This window comes from Monodelphis domestica, chromosome 3 (genome assembly GCF_027887165.1).
Source record: "Monodelphis domestica isolate mMonDom1 chromosome 3, mMonDom1.pri, whole genome shotgun sequence".
Taxonomy (NCBI): Eukaryota; Metazoa; Chordata; class Mammalia; order Didelphimorphia; family Didelphidae; genus Monodelphis; species Monodelphis domestica.
The window spans coordinates 267,502,733-267,523,887 of NC_077229.1; the positions used below are offsets into that span (position 1 = coordinate 267,502,733).

Sequence of the window (21,155 nt, forward strand, 5' to 3'; positions counted from 1 at the left end):
AACTCTACTTGGATCAGAAATGGGAGGACCTCTGCTCCACCCCTACTTGGGACTGCTTTGGGGGAGAAAACTCCTTGCTAAACAATGAGGGTACTTGGGCCCATACTTATAGTGAGGCAAAAAGTTCTTTAAGCCATGCCTATTTTTAGAAGTAATACAAAGGGATGCTAAGTACCTATTAAAGGTCAGGCAACTTGTAAACTTGCCAGGAGCAAAGAGGTGAAAACTTATTCAGAAGTTTTCTCTGGTACAAAACTTACTAAAGGGATTAGTCGACCCAGCAGTGTTTTTAGAATGGGTTGTCCTTTGGAAAATGTCTACTGTGATTGGTAGATGTAAGGACTTAGGGGAGGTGACATAGGAGAAAACCCCCCTATATAAGAAAAAGCAGAATCTCTTATGAGAAATCCTTTTGAGGAAGATCTCTCTTGAGAGAGGCTCTGGAGAAGGGAAGCTCTTGGAGGACAATCTCTAAGGAGGTCTCGCTGGAGCTCCTCTGAGGGGACTCTGTCCCTCTGGAGGCTCTTGAGAGAGGCCCTTTGAAACAGTCTCTGGCTGGAAGGCTCTTTGAGGAGGACTCTGGCTGGAACTCTCTCTGAGGAGACTGTCACTAGAATCCTTGCTTAGACAGACCTTGTGGTGAGTGTTAAAAGACTGACTGACTGATCTCTCTCTCTTAAGACTCAGGTCTAGGCCATGTCGGCTTAAGGCCCTTCATACTTAATTCCTTTTTCTCTCTTTCTCTCTTTTCTTTAATTCCTCATTGTATTATTAAATTCTCTATAAAACCCAGCTGACTTGGGTAGATTCATAATTGGGAATATTTCCCTGACAACCACCTTATATTTGATTTAAAACCAAGACACTGTAGTGAAACATATTTTCTGCGGTCACAAATTTACTCACCCACTCTTATATCTACTACAATTTATATCTTTCACTATTTTACTCACTTACAGTTTATGACCCCAACTCTTTTAACTGCCACAGTTTATGGCAGACAACTATTTTAAATTCTACACTACCTTCCCTCTTAGAATCAATACTAAGTATCAGTTCCGAGGCAGAAGAGTGGTAAGGGCTATCCAATTGGGTTTAAATGACTTGTGCAGGGTCACACAGCTAGGAAGTATCAAGGTCTGATTTGAATCCAGGACCTCCCATCTCTGGGCCTTGCATTCAATCCACTGAGCCACTTAGCTGCCCTCTCTAACTAACTAATTTCATAACTACATTTGCCTACAGTTTCTTTCCTTCATTGTCTTTTCCTCTGTCTCTACTGTACATGAACTATTAACAGAACACTGAGGCCTGCAGCTTGCCATGAACATTCCAGTTATGTTTTGAGGTTCAAATTACTCAGCTTCATTTTCACGCCCAACACTGACTGTTCTTTCCCTGGGAACTTTCGCATGCTTTAAAAAATTTTGCTGACCAAAAACCAGTGCAATCTCTCTTGTAGCAAAATGGAGCTTTCCTTTTTGGTTAGGTGAGGTCCCCAAAGGGACTTATGGCTTGAGGACTTGCCTGACTAAATTCCTGAAGCTGTGGCTGTCATGTGTGTCTGTTCTTTTCTATCTCTCCCCTCCCCACCCTCCTCTTGGTTGCTAAATTTATCTACCTCCTTGGCCATAAAAGGCCAGGTCTATGGCCCTGACTTTCTCCTGACTGCAGGCATTATTTTTGTACTGGCCTCCAGGGTCCAGTTTTTAGCCCTGCCTCTTTTTTTTCTTTCTTCAATTCAACTTGGGTGGATTCTTCATTCCATCATTCAGTTCCACCTCTCCATCGGAACCTTTCCACCATCATTATTTATTTGGACTTGGTAAGTAAGTGTGACATTTTCATGGAAGAATGTGCTTCTCTGTATGTGAGTTTAATAAGCTTGGATTGATTGTGTCTCCTGTCTTCCAAGGTCAGCAATTTGTTAAGGGACTTGTGGAAACAGCAGAGAAATAGGAAGATGAAGCTATGGGGAGAAAGGAAGAGGGAGAGGGGCCAGTTGCCTTTTTTTTTTCTGGCACAGTTATTCTTACTGAACTTTGTACTGGTTTAAAAATAAATCATTGCTGGAACTATAGGGAAGTAGAAATATCTTTCCATCTGAATGAATTGTGCTTTCACCATTTAAAACAGAATGGTTCAAAAGTGGGACAGGGAGAGTCTGGATTGGATGAGGGAATCAGAAATCTCTGGGCTTTATTGTTTCTGGTTAGGCACACAGGCAAATGAACTCTCTGAAGTCACAGTCAGATTTCCCTGATACTGCTACAGGAGCTCAAGATGCCTTATAATAATTCTTCCAAACTAGCAAATTATCCCAAAGATATTAGCTTAGAATCAGAAGAGGGGCTCAAGTATCATTTAACTCCACTATTTTACAGATTGGGAATCTGAGGTAAACTTTGTAAAATTTCATTTTCTCAAGTACTCAAAGAAGATAGCCAGCTGTGGGCTCAGTCTTAAAACCAGTGCTCTTCTCTGATTCCAAATCCAGGGTTGCTACCTCTGTAATTCAGTGCTAGAGTGAACTACTGCCAGTCTGCTGACTAATCATTTACACCTCCAGACTCATTGTTACAAGGACATTCTGCCTTCACACTTAATATGTTTCTTTAAAGACCTCCCTTATGAGAAGCAGTTAGATAGAGTGGGAGACCTGGAGTCAGGAAGGAATGAGTTCAAATGTGACTTCAGGCACTAGTGTGATCTTGGGCAAGTCAATTAACTTCTATTTGCCTCAATTTCCTCAATCATAAAACTGGAGATAATAATACCATCTACCTTCAGGGTTGTTTTAAGAATCAAATGAGATAATATTTGTAAAAGTGTTTGCAAGGCTAGGCACTTGGTAAATGTTATCAAGAAGTAAAAGGCATTCATGCCTTAGTAGATAATGTAGACATTTTTTCCTACAAGCAACTCCTCAGATATTATTTTGTGGATTTTCTTTAGTAGATTTAGGAAGTAAAAATGATGAATTTTTGATTTGTAGGCCATAAAAGAAACTTTTAAAAATTATATGCTAGATTTAGTTGCAATTGAATTTGTTGTTTTTCAATCATGTCTGACTGTGACCCCACTAGGCATTTCTTAGCAATGATACTGGAATGGCTCTCCATTTCCTTCTCCAGTTCATTTTACACATGAGGAAACTGAGGTAAATAGGGTTAAAAGACTTGTCCAGGGACACTCAGCTAAGTATCTAAAGCCAAATTTGAACTCACAAAAATGAATCTTCCTGACTCTATCCATTTGACTACCTAAATGCCTGTTGTAATAGAAAGATATAGATTAAATATGACTGTATTTCAAAGCAGTAACTACTTTGGGGGATAGCATGGAGCAGGGACTAGAGAGTTGCATCCAGGCTCATGGAACCCTGGGATTGAATCCTGCCTCAGACACTCATTGGCTGTAGCAAGTCAGCTTCACAGAGCCTTGGTTTCCTGTGGTAAAGGATGTGCATCTATACTTCAAGGTTTACAAAATGCTGCATATTCATTGCCTAATTTGACACTGATAGCCCTGAAGGTAAATATCTTTATTATAATTTTCATCTTTATAGAAGAGGAAACTGAGGCTTATGTAGTTTAAATGACTTGTCCAGAGTCATGTAGCCACTAACTCAGAAGTAGAATTTGAACCCAAGTCTTCCTAATTCCAGGTTCAACATTACAGTTCAACATTAAGTAAAAAATACCATATTTCACTGTATTACTAAGTCATATGTCCTAAAAATGAAATATAAAAATGATCTTTTGGTATAAAAAGAAGCAACAAAGTAGACTGGAGTCAAAATGTTTCACAGATATATGCATATTAAAACAATATATTTATGATGCAAGTTCTTAACATCTTGGATTAGTTGGTTTCTGCTTCTAACAGGTAGCACATAGTTACATATTATAGTCTTTCAAACTCTAGATGAGTGAATTCTGCAAATGTCCCACCTCCTTAATCTCAGTCATTCAGTCTCATTCCTTTAGGTCTAAGTTTATTGTCCTTGCTCCTTCTCCCCATACCCCCCACCTCCATTCTCTTTGTGGCTGTGACTGCCCATTTCCACTCTGGTGAGGTTCCCCCACCATCTAGCCCATTCTCCTATCCCCATTTGAAACTCCTCCCTATTGTGAGTAAACTTTCCTCCATTCTTGACCATATAATAGTAATAATAATAGCTAGCATTTATATAGTACCCTCCATGTGCCAGGCACTTTCTAAATATTATCTCATTTAATCCTCACAACAACACTGGTAGAGAGGCATTATTATTACCCTCCTTTTACGGTTGAGGGAACTGAGATCCAGGGGAAATGACTTGCCCAGTGTCACATAGCTAGTCAATGTCTGAAACCAAATTTGAATTCAGATCTTCCTGACTCCAGGAAAGCCATTGAACCCCTAGGTGCAATCAACATTCCTTCTACCCTCTCACTTTAACTGAAACCTGACTCTAACCTGAAGACACTGCATCCCTTGCAATCTTTGCTGCCAGAGGACACTTGACTTTTCGTGTTGGGAATATGGAGATAAACATATTCCTGGCTCCTCATTCCCTTTTTTAGACTGTTCCTTTACCTGCCCTTTCCCTTTAATGATCCTCTTTTTTATTTTTTTCCCCTTTGAATAAGTTTATATAGTCAATTTAGAACATTATTCCTTGGTTACAATAATCACATTTTTTCCCTCCCTCCCCTACACCCACTCTTCCTGCAGCCAACATGCAATTTCATTGGGTATTACTTGTGTCCTTGATCAGAACCTATTTCCATGTTGTTTGCACAAGGATGTTCATTTACAGTCTACATCTCCAACCATATCCCTTCGATCCATGTATTCAAGCAATTATTTTTCGTCGGTGTTTTTACTCCCACAGTGTTTCCTCTGGATGTGGATAGTGTTTTTTCTTGTAGATTCCTCCAAGTTGTTCAGGATCACTGTATTGCCACTAATGGAGAAGTCCATTACATCCGATTGTACCACAGAGTATCAGTCTCTGTTTACAATGTTCTCCTGGTTCTGCTCCTCTCACTCTGTATCACTTCCTGGAGGTTGTTCCAGTTCACATGGAATTCCTCCACTTTATTATTCCTTTGAGCACAATAGTATTCCATCACCAGCATATACCACAATTTGTTCAGCCATTCCCCAATTGAAAGGCATCCCTTCATTTTCCAATTTTTGGCTACCACAAAGAGCGCAGCTATGAATTTTCTTGTATGTCTTTTTCCTTATTATCTCTTTGGGGTACAAACCCAGCAGTGCTATGGCTGGATCAAAGGGCAGACAGTCTTTTATCGCCCTATTATCCTCCTTTTTTAAAAGTAAATGAAGTTTGTTGTTTTATTCTCTCCTCATTCTTGTTGCAGTCATACATTATCTTCCAGGTCATTCAGCTTTTTCAAAGTCTTTAGAACTTGGCTCATGGCCTTATTTTCCATAATATCCATTGCCATCATTTTCAGGAACAACAATGATCTTGCCAACAGTCTCTATAAAATCCTGGCCTCTTAATTCTTCAACATCCTCAACTCTAATATTCTATTCTTCTATTCCACTTCAGCTTCACTTATTTCTCAAATGCTCTCTTCTTCCTTTTCTCCTCACTCTCTCCCCTCCCTTCTCTCCCTCCCTCCCTTTCTCTGTCTCTCTCTCAGAATTCAACTTCTGGAGGTTAATGTCAATGGACAATAAAGTCTTCTAGTTTTTCAATCCTTCAAATTCTTGCCTCATCCACTTAAAATCAGGCCTCTTCCCTACTACTCCATTAAAATTGCTCCCACAGGTCAACCACATAAAAGGTCCTTAACACCACATAAATGGCCCCCCCTTTTTTTAAAACCCTTACCTTCTGTCTTGGAGTCAATACTGTGTATTGGCTCCAAGGCAGAAGAGTGGTAAGGGCTAGGCAATGGGGGTCAAGTGACTTGCCCAGGGTCATACAGCTAGGAAGTGGTTGAGGTCAGATTTGAACCTAGGACCTCCCATCTCTAGGCCTGGCTCTCAATCCACTGAGCTACCCAGCTGCCCCCCCCCCCCTTTTTTTAACATACTAAATCAGCCTCCTTTACTTCTCTGACACTTCTTATTCCATTGTCTACTCTATGATAAGATCCTCTCTCTAATTCAGAGATATTATATTATTTTAGTTCTCCTACCTGTCTACTATACATTTTCTTTCTCATTTGATGACTCCTCCTCTTCCTGACACTATGATGTTAGTATTCTTCAAAATTCTGTCTTACTTGGGGGGCAGGAAGGTGACTCAGTGGCTCAGTAGATTGAAAGTCAGGCCTGGAGTTGAGAGGTCTTGAGTTCAAATCCAACTTCAGACTCTTCCTAGCTGTATGACCCTGGCCAAGTCACTTAACTTCCCCATGCCTAGCCCTTATGACTCCTCTATCTTGGAATCACTACATGTTATTGATTATAAGATAAAAGGTAAGGGTTTAAAAAAATTCTGTTCTTACTTACATAGGCAGAAGGTCTCAAATATGTGGTCTGGTGTCAAGGAAGGCTGACCTTCCTTGATATATTCAACTACTGTCACAGTTTGTGTGATTGTGGACAAGTCACAGCCTTTCTAAGTATCTCCTCATGTGTAAAATGAATATAATATCAATCTCATTGGTTGGTATAAGGTAGCATATAGAAAGTGTTTGACAGACTTTACAATGCTACTTGAATGTTCCTTTTTAAATTGTTCTCTCCTCTAATATAATGCTCATTCACAATTTCAATTATTTCCTCTTTACTGGTGATTCCCAAAAATGATAACAAATAGAGTGAAAAGAAAAGGTCCCCCCTGATGCACACATTGTGTACATCCTCCCATAGGCTCCTGGTAGGGTAGACTAGCAGATGGGTAGTTATCATGCATGAAAGGAGACCATGTGGCCAGATCATGCATGTGGAGAACACAGATTTAGGGACACGTGAGACTAGGCTGCACACATAGCAAGGGCAATTCACTCTCCTGTCCACATCCTTTGGTGATGTCAGGAATTTGCTTTGTGCAGGGTATGGTGTTGTTTCCACTGGGTGTTACATTATCTCTGCGCTCTAGTGTATTGGCTCAGCTTGGTCTCTCCTGGTGTCATGGTTACTGAGCAGTTCTTTGAGATTCTCTGCAAGGTTTTAGCTATATAGACTCTTCAAGGCAGTGAGGGTGCTGTACTCTGCTTCTGGCTACTAATACATTTTTTTGTCATCGTTTGTCATTCCTTTTGTAGCAGTTTCAGTTTAACAACAAATTGCTACAAGGTTTTTTTTAAAGGAATATATTAATTTTTTCTACATTCTCAAACTCTCTTTGCAAACTGAAGCACCTAGAATCTATAGTTCATAACGCATAGCACAAAATTACTGTTGTACTAATAACAAATAAATGGCATGTTGACGATATTTTTAAAGCTGACAAAAAATCGAGCATTTTGTATTTAGATGTCTCTCATTGCTATATTTCCATGATTGAGAACTATACTTAAGAATCTACCATAAAAAGCCCCATAAAGGAGCTGAAATGGAATGACAGTAACTACTGCCACTTTTTAAAACACTAGAGGATATGGATAGTGACAATAATATCTCAGTTCCTCTCAAATAACAAGAATGGAAAATAACCTATAAAGATGTATTGCATTTACTGATTGGAATTTCACGTGGCTTCAGACTTTAGTTATCTCAAAAATGCTTACTGTAAGAACCTGAGAGAGTTTTAAAACTCACTTTCTATTTCCTTGGGCTACTGGTTTTAAAAATCATTTGTCAATTAGAAGAAAAAGCAAATGGCCATTGTGAATCTTTGTGTACTGACTGACAAATACCCTTATTATATGGCTGGATTTTTTTTTTAAGAAAAAATGTGTTTTATTGTTTACCTTTTTTCTTAACCAAATGCTTGCAGAGGTGGAATGGAAAATACCAAACATTAGATTGGACACTCAGATAACTGACTCAACAAATTGCAAAAGTAGAGGGAGCTATTTTTCCTGGAAATGAACTTTTTAAGTGAATATTTTGTGACTGTAGGAGAAATTTTCTGTACCACCAGACATTTTATTGTATTGTTATAAATATGGAATAAAGATATGAAATAATAAAAAAATTATTTGGAAAGCCTCTTCTTATTTTGACAAATAATTTGACCTCTACCCTATTTTAGTAGACCCATCCTAGATCAATGATTTTATCAGTATTATCCAGTTTAATGTGATTCCATAAGGGTTAGTAATTAATTTCTAGATACTTCTTTTTTTTTTTTTAATTAAAACCCTTACCTTTTGTCTTGGAATCAATACTGTGTATTGGCTCCAAGGCAGAAGAATGGTAAGGGCTAGGCAATGGGGGTTAAGTGACTTGCCCAGGGTCACACAGCTGGGAAGTGTCTCCAGATGTGTGAGGGGGGAAAGGGCTTTATTTTAAAAGGATTGGACTTGATTGTTTAAGGGTGTAGTTGCCATGAATTTAATTAATTCCAAAGAGATTTATTACAATTTATTTACAAATTGTAGAAAGAGTGAAGTAAGAACTCAGAGAGAGGATAAGGTAAGATATCTAGTCTAAACATTAAGTAATTTATCTCCAGCCCCCTGTCTCAACATAGGTAGGGGAGTTTAGTCCTCAACCAGATAGGCCTCAGCCCTGGTAGCTCAGGACCTGGGGAAGCCTCTTCAGAAAAATCCAGTTGTTAAGAATCAGCTTTTCACTCACCACATGTCAGTTTAAGGAACAGGGTCTCAGGTCTAGCCAGCAGATCTTTCTGCCCCTTTTCACCAGCCTCAACTTGAAAGCATGGAGAATTGATTTCCTTCAGGAAGTTGTCACTCCCTTTAAAGACACTTTCTCTTGTGTGACTTCCTGTGTCTTCCCCAAATTTTATGTCTACCAATCACAGTTGACACTCTGCTCTAGGACTGCCCAGAAGGCAGTAAGTCAATTCTGATTTGTCACCCACTATAGTACACGTGGGCCACAGACATCCCATTCAATGATTAAGTGGAATGTTTATACTTTTGGTGATTAGATCTAAAAATGGGCAGATCTCCATACTCAACTTTAAATAGGGTATTCTAAAAATAGTCAGGGGTTACAATTGAATCTTCACAATCAGGGGAGAGTTAATTAATCTTATTGTTATAATCAGAGGAGAGTTAAATTTAATCTTCACAACTGACCAAATCAAATCAGGTTCTGTTGTTAGAGTGATGTGGTGTGGATGGGGAAAAAGGGCTGGTTGCCATGTGCCCACCTTGTTTTTGGCAATATGACTTAGGGGTATACTAAGAGTTTGGAATCCATCAATGAAATGACACACATAATAACACTGCCTTCATGTGCAGGAATGTAAAGACTGGTTTGGGCCTTGAAGGGTTACAAAAGTTGTATTCTGGATAAAATAAGGATCACAACTGTATACAGAGGTCTGGATCCTATTTGCTGAAGGGGGACAGGTCTTTTATAATAAAGAGTTCTGCCTCAGTTGATTAATTGCAGATTGGATGAATTTCTGATGTTACATTGTTATGGAGGACTATAGCTTTTTTAGTGCAAAACTAAAGGCTGTGTTATCACACCCAACTAGCCAATAAAAGCCACCAGAAAGGCCCAGATCTAATGAAAGTCTATTTTTTGAATATTTTTCCTAGGGCTAACTTGAAGTCCTTGGTCTCAGACATATCTGAGTTCCAGCTAGAAATTCCTTTCAAACCCTAAAAGATTTAGAAAATCCATAGGAACCATGGAGGGGCCCTGTGTGACCAGGCTCTCCCTGCTTCCATTGTTCTTCTTGCTTGGCATATAAATGAGGCCAGGGACAAGAACAAAAGGTTAAGTGAAGCAGGCATAGTCATAAGTCTCTGCCTCTCATTTACATTTTTACCTTTATCAGGCATACCTGTGTTTAAAAAAATAAATAAATAAAAATGATTTTTGTGCCTATGTTTTGGTTAGCACATGTCTCAATGTTCTTAAATAAACTAACCTTTCTCTCCAGTTGGCAATATTTGTTTCCCTTAGGCATGTTTATTATTAAAGGTCTGGTTAGTTGTACAAGTTACTGTAACTTAAATAAATGGTATCTATAATATAGACAAGTAGGTGGCACAGTGTGGGAAAACAAGCCAGGCCTGGAGTCAAGAAGACTTAAGTTCAAATTTGACTTCAGACATTTACCAGATGTGCGACCCTGGGCATGAAGCATAGCCCTGTTTCCCTTAGTTTCCTTATCTGTAAATGAGCTAGAGAAAGAAATGGCAAATCTCTTATCTTTAACAAGAAAACCCCAAATGGAATCAAGAGGAATCAGATACAACTGAAACAACTAAATTGCAATTCCACAATACTAGTATTAATCATTCACATCTATAAAGAGTTTTAAGTCTTTAAATCACTTACCAGTTTTCATGGAGCACTATGTTAAGATCTGGGCATTATATTTAAGGAATTTGTCAATATACATAAACTAAAATAAATTCTATATAAGGTGAATAGGATCATAGAATTTGAACTCAGTAGGGTCTTAGAGGTCATCTCCTCCAACATTTCACAGGCAAAGAAACTGAGACAAATTTAATTGACCTTTTAAAGGTCACATTTCAGTGGCAAAATTTGAACTCTTACCTTTGTTTAGGAGATGAAATCTGTCATTTATAAGAACAGAGTGCTATAAAAAATTACTTCACTTGACTAAATTAACATCACAGGTGTGGAAACAGGGAAAGATTTTCCTAATAGGGATAGGAGACCAAATAGTGAAACTAAATAGAAAATAAATAATCACATCACCTTAAGAAATATAGTTTTAAGAAGCAGGTAGATATCTCAGTGTATTGAGAGCGAGGCCTAGAAACCCAGAGGTCAAATGTGACCTCAGACACTTCCTACCTGTGTGAACCTGGACAAGCCATGTAACCCCAACTGCCTAAACTTTATCACACTTCTGCTTTAGAATCAACACATGGTATTGATTCTGAGACAGAAGGTAAAGGATTAAATATATATATATATATATATATATATAGTTTTTTTCCTCTCAATTAAAAAAAATTTCTTCAGTTACATGTAGAAATATTTTAAAAAATTTTTATTTAATTAGATGATTTAGAATATTTTTCCATGGTTACAAGACTCATATTCTTTCCCTCCCCTTCCCCCACCCCCTTCCCATATCTGATTCATAATTCCACTGGGTTTAACATGTGTCATTGATCAAGACCCATTTCCACATTATTAATATTTGCACTAGGATGATCTTTTAGAGTCTACTTTCCCAGTCATAGCCCCCCCCACCCCCCATGATCAAGCAGTTGTTTTTGTTCTGTGTTTCTACTCCCACAGTTCTTCCTCTGGATGTGGATAGTGTTCTTGCTCATAAGTCCCTCAGAATTGTCCTGGGTCATTGCATTGCTGCTACTAGAGAAGTCCATTACATTGAATTGTACCACAGTGTATCAGTCTCTGTGTACATTGTTCTGGTTTTGGTCCTTTCACTCTGCATCAATTCCTGGAGGTTGTTCCAATCTCCATGGAATTCCTCCACTTTATTATTCCTTTTTGCACAATAGTATTCCATCACCAACATATGCCACAACTTGTTCAGCCATTCCCCAATTGATGGGCATCCCCTCATTTTCCAATTTTTTCCACCACAAAGAGTGCAGCTATGAATATTCTTGTACATATCTTTTTCCTTATTATCTCTTTGGGATATAAACCCAGCAGAGCTATGGCTGGGTCAAAGGGCAAACAGGTAGAAACATTAAAAAAAAAAACTTACCTTGCATCTTGGAATCAATTCAGTGTATTGGTTTCAAGGCAGAAGAGTGGTAAGGGATAGGCAAAGGGCATTGTTACACACCTAGGAACTGTAATAATTAAAATAAAATTATGAGGCTACTAGTAGTTTTAATAGCTTTATTACATCAAAGTAGTGATAGTAAAGAGAGGGAAATGTAGGAAAGGCTGAGAGTTGCCTAGCCTACTACCCTATGTGCCTTTCTAATGGATTCAAGCTCACCAGCAACATGTGCTCCTTCAGGTTCTAATCTCTAGCCAGAAGAGCACAAGAGTGTGTGAGCCGAGCCTTGGTCTCACCTTTATAAGCAGTTTTCTCCACCCACTAGCTCTTCCATGTCACATCTCAGGAACCAATCATAGTTCCTTCATTTGCCTGGCACTGGGGTGGGGCAGTGAAATCAGTTTCCCATTTCATTGATTTCAACTTCCTTTCTCTGAGGGCCTGTCTATCCCTGCACATCACAATGGCAAATGCTAATTGATTACATCAAAACAAAGTATAATGGAGGGAGGAGTTCCCTTCCCACAGAATGTAAAAACAATTTTTGACCATTTTTTTTTGACATTTTGGAATTCAAATTTCCTTCCTCCTATTACCCTGCTTCCTTAAGGTGGTTAATAGTCTGGTATAGGTTATGTCCATACTAAGAAATACAGGCTTAAACTAACTTGACAAATGCCGGGAGAAACAGCCTTGGGGTTCTCTCCTCAAGGAAGGACATCATGAAAAGTATTGCAGAAGTGAAAGTTTAGTTAGACCTACTATATCAGGATCTTAGTTTCTTCACCTGTAAAATGAAGGAGTTGGCCTAAATAATCCCTATAGTCCCTTCTAGTTCTCAAGCTATGATCCCATTAATCTGTGTTTGCTCCTTGCTGAAAGGAATTGGAAGTGGGAAGGGACAGGAGATCATTGTCTAAAGTGGAGCAGTCTAAATGTCATGAGACATTTAGACAACAATGGAAGTCAAGAGGTAGCTGCTTGGGAGGAAATGCTGTAGAAGGGTATTCATATACCAGTTAGTTAAATAACTTTGGAGGTTCCTTCCAACTCTAACTTTCTTCTCTAAGTCATGCATCTGGTTACTGGCAGATCTCCAATTAGAATCCAGGTCTCTTGACCACTGAAATACTATCAAACTCATTTTCATCATTTCCCATTCTGCTGCCTTTCTTCGGACTTCATCATGTTCCATTGACTCACTATTCCCCACTCTCTACTTTTCAGCTTTTTTTTTTTAACTCTTATCCTCCATCTTAGAATCGATACTGGGTATTGGTTCTAAGGCAGAAGAGTGGTAAAGGCTACACAATGGAGGTTAAGTGACTTGCCCAGGGTTACACAGCTAGGAAGTGTCTGAGGCCAGATTTGAACCCAAGACCTCCCATCTCTGGGCCTCACTCTCAATCCACTGAGCCACCCAGCTGCCCCTCAGCTTCTTTCTGTACTGTCTTCCCCCATTAGCTCTTTGGAGGCAGGGACTATCTTTTTTCTTATTTGTATTCCCAGAACTTAGCATAGTAAGCACTTGATAAATATTTTGACTGACTGGCATTCTCATCACTCACAGCACTCGGAAATACTGTGATTTATATCCAATTGGTAAATTTTGCTTGGTCCACTTATTTTTCCTTTGAACTTCTATTGACCAAGTCTTACTTGGCCATAATGTAGTTTTTCATAGAGAAATAAGGACTTTAATAATCAATAAACATTTATCAAGTATCTACCCAGAGCTAGGCACTGGGCTAAGGCTCTAGAAAGAATTATAAGGTCATTTCCAACTCTAAATCTAGGAACCTAGGGTCCCTAGGAATGCAAATTAGCTTCTTTTCTTCTTTCATAATTTTCCCTTATTGAAAAGAATATACTGGAGATTACAATCAACACTGAACATTAGATAGTGACATTTTTTCCTGTAATTTTAATCTCAGTATTTTGAATTGGGTGTAAAAGTGCAACCTTTTAGTTATAATGGATACCAATAGTTAGCATTATATAGCATTCTAAGGTTTGCAAAACTTTTAACTTATATTATCGCATTTAATCCTCACAACAACCCTGGGAAGTAAGTGTGATTATTATCTTCATTTTACAGATGAGTAAACTAAGGCAAAGAGAAGTTAAATAACTTTCCCAGATTCACACAACTAGTATCTGAGGCAAGATTAGAACTCTTCAGTTTTTCAGTCCTTTTTCAATCATGTGTGATTGTTCATAACCTCATTTGGAGTTTTCTTGGCAAAGATAATGAAGTGGTTTGTCATTTCCTTTTCCAGCTTATTTTACAGATGGGGAAACTGAGGCAAACAGTGTTAAATGACTTGTTTAGGGTCACTCAGCTAAAAAGTGTCTGAGACCAGATTTAGTGTCAGGAAAACAAGTGTTCCTGACTCGAGACCTCATACTCTATCCACTGATCTTCCTAATTCCAAATTTAAGAGATTCATCAAGTTTCGTGGGGCTATTTTTTCTTTCTTTTCTTTTCTTTTTTTAAATCCTTACCTTCTGTCTTAGAATCAATACTGTGTGTTGGTTCTAAGGCAGAAGAGTGGTAAGGGCTAGGCAGTGGGGATTAAGTGACTTGCCCAAGGTCACACAACTAGGAAGTGTCTGAGGCCAGGTTTAAACCCAGGACCGCTAGGCCTAGCTCTTAATCCACTGAGCCAACCAGCTGCCCCCAGAGCTGCCTTGTCTTGGTGGAATTTAACTTCCTAAATGACTACCTGGGTTGGCTCTGCCTTTGTCCCCAAGTGGCAAAAGGTTAGTCTTTCAGCAGACCATTGAAAGAGTTTCCTTAGATGTGGGCTGACCACTCCAATAAAAACTAGGAGGTGAAGGACCCACTTATGATCTCTCTTTCATGTTTGATTTGAATGAGGCAATTTCCTCTTTTCTCAGAGGAAATCTAAGGAAGGAAATATGAAAAATGATATTCTACCCATTCCAATAGGAAATTCCTGAAATTAGCTTATCTGTCTATTCAAATGGTTTCCATCTTTTTCTTTCTTTTTCTTTCTTTCTTTCTTTCTTTCTTTCTTTCTTTCTTTCTTTCTTTCTTTCTTTCTTTCTTTCTTCTTTCTTTCTTTCTTTCTTTCTTTCTTTCTTTCTTTCTTTCTTTCTTTCTTTCTTTCTTTCTTTCTTTCTTTCTTTCCTTTCTTTCTTTCTTTCTTTCTTTCTTTCTTTCTTTCTTTCTTTCTTTCTTTCTTTCTTTCTTTCTTTCTTTCTTTCTTTCTTTCTTTCTTTCTTTCTTTCTTTCTTTCTTTCTTTCTTTCTTTCTTTCCTTCTTTCTTTCTTTCCTTCCTTCCTTCCTTCCTTCCTTCCTTCCTTCCTTCCTTCCTTCCTTCTTTCTTTCCTTCCTTCCTTCCTTCCTTCTTTCTTTCTTTCTTTCTTTCTTTCTTTCTTTCTTTCTTTCTTTCTTTCTTTCTTTCTTTCTTTCTTTCTTTCTTTCTTTCTTTCTTTCTTTCTTTCTTTCTTTCTTTCTTTCTTTCTTTCTTTCTTTCTTTCTTTCTTTCTTTCTTTCTTTCTTTCTTTCTTTCTTTCTTTCTTTCTTTCTTTCTTTCTTTCTTTCTTTCTTTCTTTCTTTCTTTCTCAGATAATTTGACTCCTGAGACTCCTGATTAAAACAAACCTCCATAAAGACCTGCACAAAGTAGGGGGCCCACGATGTCTTTGCCTTTCTACCAGAAGTACCATGAGCACTATGATCGAGGTTACCGCAGCAAAGATCTTCAATCCACCATGAGCCAGTATCAGCAGGAGAAGAAAAGTTCTGCCATCTACACTCATGGCTCCACAGCATACAGCCATATGTCTTCAGCCCACCGCCAGGCCTCTGAGGCCTATGACTCCTCGGCCTCTAGGCAGGGCTCCCACAGCTACAGCCTTGGATCTTCGGCCTATTCCTTAGGATCTGAAGTCAGTCATAAAGCATCATCAGCCTATGATTATGGCTATGATCTTGGGTAGGTAAAAACATGTCTTTAAGGGACTGGGGAAAAGATAAATCATTTCAAATAAGTCTTTGGAAATAATTATTTCTGTCCTTCCCAGGTATTGTAGCTATTGGATACATAAAATAGAAAAGAGAATTTTTTTTCTGTTGGGCCTGACTACACGAACCTGTCAAAGACTCGGCCTCCTGAGGTGGAGAGTGGAGGACATGCTGGCAGTGTCTGGACCTCTGTTCCTGCCGATCTATTTCCCTTTGCTATCACAACGTGCAGAGTCTTCCTGGTCTGCATGCTGGGATCTTGCTTGAGTTGTAAACTGTGATATTTTTCCTAGCAGGGAAGCTTTGCCAGATGTTAGGAGATCAGTAGTAGTAGACAGAGACAACATGATTTAAATCCTCATAATAGATTTCCTGGCTTTAGAAATGCTACTGGTATAAATCAAGACCCAGAACAGCATTTAGAACAACCACTTGGTCAGAGAAGGGAGGGAGTTTAGCTGTCATTTATTCCATTTTTCAGTAGAGAAGCAATCTGGTGATTCTTCTGGCTTTATTCAAGCAATAAGTGTCATATCTCATTTCCTTTAGTTTTAAAATTTTGTTTCCTTTTTTTTTAATATCAATTACTCAACAAAAGCTCAAAGAGAGTATAAGAATAGAGTGAATTCGGGTAATGAAGAATAGTTCAGATTGACTGGAGCAGAGCAAGGGGAAGAAGGTCTTAGGAGAGGAAACTTAAGGGATATGCTGGACTCTAGTGGTGGAAGATCTTAACAATCAGCCCAATCCTACTATGTTGACAGAATTTTGACAGACACAAAAGGACATACAAAGATGAATTAGATAGTCAAGATTCTTAGTATAGTTTAATATAGGAGATAATGCCATTATATAAATTCAATTCAATTCATGTCCTAGCCTTGGAGTTAGGAAGTTCTGTGTTCTAATCCTCCCTCAGGTTCCTTATTAGCTGTCTGATTAGGGACTAATCACTTCTAGCCTCTCTCAGTTTTAGTTTCTCCATCTGTAAAGTGGAGATAATAATTGCATCTACTGCACACAATTGTTTGGAGGATTAAATCAAAGGCATAATGTAGGTAGAATACTTTGAGAACCTAAAAGGATTATATAAATGTTAACTGTGATTTTGAAGCAAGGCACTGTGCTAGTTATTGAGAATATGAGAACTAGTCCTTGCTCTCAAAGAGTTCATCATATTCTACAAATAGTACCAATATCCTGGTAAAATGTGAAAGTACAGTTAAACAAGGTACCAACCAAGTGCAAGAGAATTCAGATAATGGAGATCCTTCTGAGAACCAGATCAGAGAAAACTTCACGGGATGGGTAGTGGGGCTAAGCCTTGAAATTGGGACTTGAAGAATGAAAAGGAATTTGATGGGCTGGGCATGGCAGGAATAAAGATTTTAGGTGGTGCAGAAAGCATGAGTAAAGACAAGAAAGTAGGGAAGCATAAGGTGAATTCATAGAATAATCACCAAACCAGATTGATTGGAGCATAGAGGGCTGAAGAGGTTGTAATAAGATGAGGCTGAAAGGGTAGGGTAGCCTGGGGTCTAGTTGTGGAGGATCTTAAATACCACACCAATGAGTTTGGCCTCATAGTTTCATGGTTTAGTTTTAATTTTGCCCATAAGAGATATAAATTATGCTGAAAATCTACATTTAACAGAAATTTTACACATATATTTATATATCTGCAAAACATATATAGATAGATAGATATTTATACTATACACACATATTGTAAAGCAAATTTTTAGAGTGAAAATGAATAACTAAAATAAAATCTCCCTTTTTGTTTAGGCTACATTTGTCATTGAGAAGGGGAGTCATAACCCAATCAAGTCCCTTCATCCTGTCATTTAACTCTTACAAATCCATGAAAATCTAGCCCTGTAACATACAGCACCATATGGGTCTAGTAAGTCAGATGTTTTGGAAAGAAAAAAAACTGGGTTGATGAAGGCTCTTGTTGAAATGTTTGAGGACAGAAATCCCTTTGCCATTGGAACATGGCCCAGGATATGGGGCTGCCATTTCTTAGCTCACTTAGTGAATTCTTGGCAGCTGCTGGTATGTTCCGCCAGGATCTGTTCATGTAGATCTGGAATTTATGAGGCTGTAGTTCTGGAATCCCAGTGTTAGATGAAACAGGATCATTTTACAAGCTTCTTTTCACTGGGTTAGATTCTGCCTTGGGATATTCATAAGTGTTGCCTGCAAATTCAGAACCACCTTCATGGTAGCAATGTAGGTGGTGGCTTCAAGTGGCCTGGCTGACAATACTCACCACTTTGAAAGAAAAAGTTGGGAAAGAATTAGTGATGTGTTGTTTCTTTTCCCTAAAAAATGCTCTGTGACTGTGGTTAAAAAAAAAAAAAGACCAAACCCAGAAGGTTCCCCTTGATAAGGGAAACAGCTGTTGTGTCCTAAAGAAGGAAGGCACCATAGATATCCATTTTCTTGTACTGCCTATGCTTAAGGAGGTCTGAAGAAGATAGGTATTTTCCATAACATGTTGCCATTAATCATTAATGTGAAAGTCAGCTTAGAGCTGTAACTCAGAAGACTTATTTGCTTTCTCAGCCATTGAAGAATTTCTAAAGAGTATTATGTATGAAATATTCATGAAATTGCATGTTTTCTTAATTTGGTTCCCAAAAGCATGCAAAAATGAAAATTCTATGAGAAAACCTAGTAGCTAATATTTATCTGTCAGTTTAGCTATTATCTTAGACATGAATAATGTGCCTTCAGGAATGTTTGTATTTTTTTTTAAGCTTTCTGGAAGTAACCTCTAGAATTCTTAATCATTTCCAAAACCCAGAGAAGAAACCTCATGGAAAAGGAGAATTCTTTTCCTAAGATAACCTTCACAACTTTTCATTCTTACATATCTTTATTTGTTTTTTCTTAAACAGCCTGTTATGGCAGAATGATAGTAAGAACATATTGCCTGACTCTTTTGACATTACTCTTTTGTGAAGAGCAATCACTAATTCCCAATCTGTATTCACACCGAAAATTATGTGGGGTTACTGGAATTGCTGGGCACAGTACACATCTGATCAGGAAGCCCCCATACCTAATTTCTAACATTGGGCATGATTAGAATTGGGGTTAAAAGAACCTTGAGTTAATGTCAGAACTGAGATCTTCCTCCCCTTTACTCCCAAAAAAGAGTCAGGTGCCTTACTAACATTTCCTGTAGTCATTCCAAATAGTCACATTGGAATTTGTCTATATCCTAGAATCATAGAATGTCAGAGCTGGAAAAGCCCTTGGATCTTTTGATCTTTGTTCGTCTTAGTTCGGAAAACTAGATTCCAGAGTTATAACTAGGAATTTTTTCTCCTCAGGCAAAAGTAATTGAACAGGGGCTAGGGGTAAGGTGGCAGTGGCATGGAGGAGAGTTATTTAGGGTTTTTTTTAGGAGAATTAGGCAATTATTCCACCATTGGACTTAGGGGGAGGAAGGTAGGGGGGACCACTTTGGGTCAGGATTCTGGGAATAAGAGTCAGTCAGACAGTTAGAATTCATTAGACATTTCCTATATGCCAGAAAATGTAATAAATTTTGGCAAAACAAAGAAAGACAAAAATATCTTCTGTCAAGGAGTTTACCTTCTAATTGGTGTATAATATGCAAGCAAGTATACACAAGACACATAGAGTGTAAATGGAAAGTAATTTTGGAGGAAAGTAAGTAGGAGGTAGGGGGATGACTAGGAAAGGACTCCTGAAGGAGATGGGACTTGAACTAATTCTTTATTTGTATTTTTTTTAAACCCTTTCCTTCCATCTTAGAATCAATATGGTATATTGGTTCCAAGGCATAAAAGTGGTAAGCATTAGGCAATGAGGGTTAAGCCACTTGCCCAAGGCCACATAGCTAGGAAGTATCTGAGGTCAGATTTGAACCCAAGATTTTCCATCATTGAGAGAGCCTGGCTTTCAACCCACTGAGCCATCTAGCTGGCCTCTTGAACTGAATCTTGAAGGAAGCTAGGAAAACCAGTAGGCAGAGGCAGAGAGGGAAAACATTTTAGGAATGGAGGATATGGAGTCAATGCAGATGCATGGTGTTGTGAGATGTAGTGTTGTGTGTGAGAAACAGAAGGCAACCTTTTGTATACGGACCATAAGTTTGTGAGGGGAAAGAAGACTAGAAAAGTAGAAAGGGACCAGATTGTAAAGTGCTTTGAAGGACAAACAAGATTTTAGATTTGATCTTGGAAGTAATAGAGAGCTACTAGAGTTTATTGTGGAGTAGCATTGTCATATCTGCTTTATAGGAAGATCATTTTGGAGAACAACCAGTAGGCTATTGCGATAGTGGAGACATGAGGTAATGAGGTCCTACACCAGGTTGGAGGCTATGCAAAGGAGAGAAAGGGAATTCTATGAGAAATGTTGTGAAGATAGAAAGAATAGGACTCAAAGCAGAGAAACCAACTGGATTATTCTAATAGTCTAGGTGTGAAATGTTCTGTAACGGGATGGTTGCTGTCTGGATAGAGAAAAGGGGATGTATACAAGAGATGATGTGAAAATAGAAACAACAAGATTTGACAATGCATTGGAAATGGGGCTGGTATGTGAGAATGAGGAATCAAGGATGACACCATAGCTGTGAGCCTGGGTGCCTGAGAGGAGGGAGTTACCTTTAGTAGTAATCAGAAAGATGTGGATAAATAAATTTTGGGGAAAAGACAATGAACTCTCCTGCCTCCTGCCTATCCCATACTCCTGAGGAAGTGAGAGTTGGATCACATCCTCTCCTGCTGTGCTTGAATAAAAATCTAGCCCTGGCACAAAGGTGCCAGAAATTCCTGTTGAAATAATCATACTTTCTTCCAAATGAAGCACAGATGTTGGAGCCTTAGGGCAAAACCTCATTCTCCTCATCCAAGTTATGGTTTTGCTCAATTCTCTCAGAATCTCCACAGAGGTCTTTTGCACTCTCTGGGAGAAACATTTCAATACTAAATGTCTACTAATCAAGAGGCTGAGGAAGAGACCGTTTGGATTTTTTGAAACAATTGACTTTGGTTTTTTTTTAAGATTTACTTTAATCTTCACTGCCAAATCCATTTTCTTCTTCCTCTCTCTCCTTTACCCATTGAGAAAGAAAAATAAAATCCATTACAAATATGTATAGTTGGGCAAACAAATTTCCATATTAGCCTGTCCAAAAAAAGAAAAGAAAAGAAAAGAAGAAAGGAAAAAGGAAGAGAAGAAAATTAGCTTCACCTTGCATTCTGAATTCATTAACTCTTTTTGGGGGGTGGATAGTATGTTTCCTCATGAGTCCTTTGGAACTGTGACTGCTTATTGTGTTCTTCAGAGTTATTATCTTTCAAAGTTGATTATTTC

General features: G+C 38.4%; 1 protein-coding gene across 2 annotated transcripts in view; it reads left to right on the forward strand.

Annotated features, from left to right (window-relative positions):
• Positions 1–1,607: 1,607 nt before the first annotated feature.
• MYOM1 (myomesin 1) overlaps positions 1,608–21,155 on the forward strand; it is a 181,679-nt gene continuing 162,131 nt past the window's right edge. Inside the window, exons 1-2 of one of the 2 annotated variants that reach the window (XM_056823747.1) lie at positions 1,608–1,825; positions 15,396–15,765. In XM_056823747.1, the coding sequence (XP_056679725.1) occupies positions 15,467–15,765 (299 nt within the window). In that variant the 5' untranslated portion in view covers positions 1,608–1,825; positions 15,396–15,466. The remainder of the gene's footprint in view (positions 1,826–15,395; positions 15,766–21,155) is intronic. The other variant, XM_056823748.1, reaches the window with a different exon arrangement.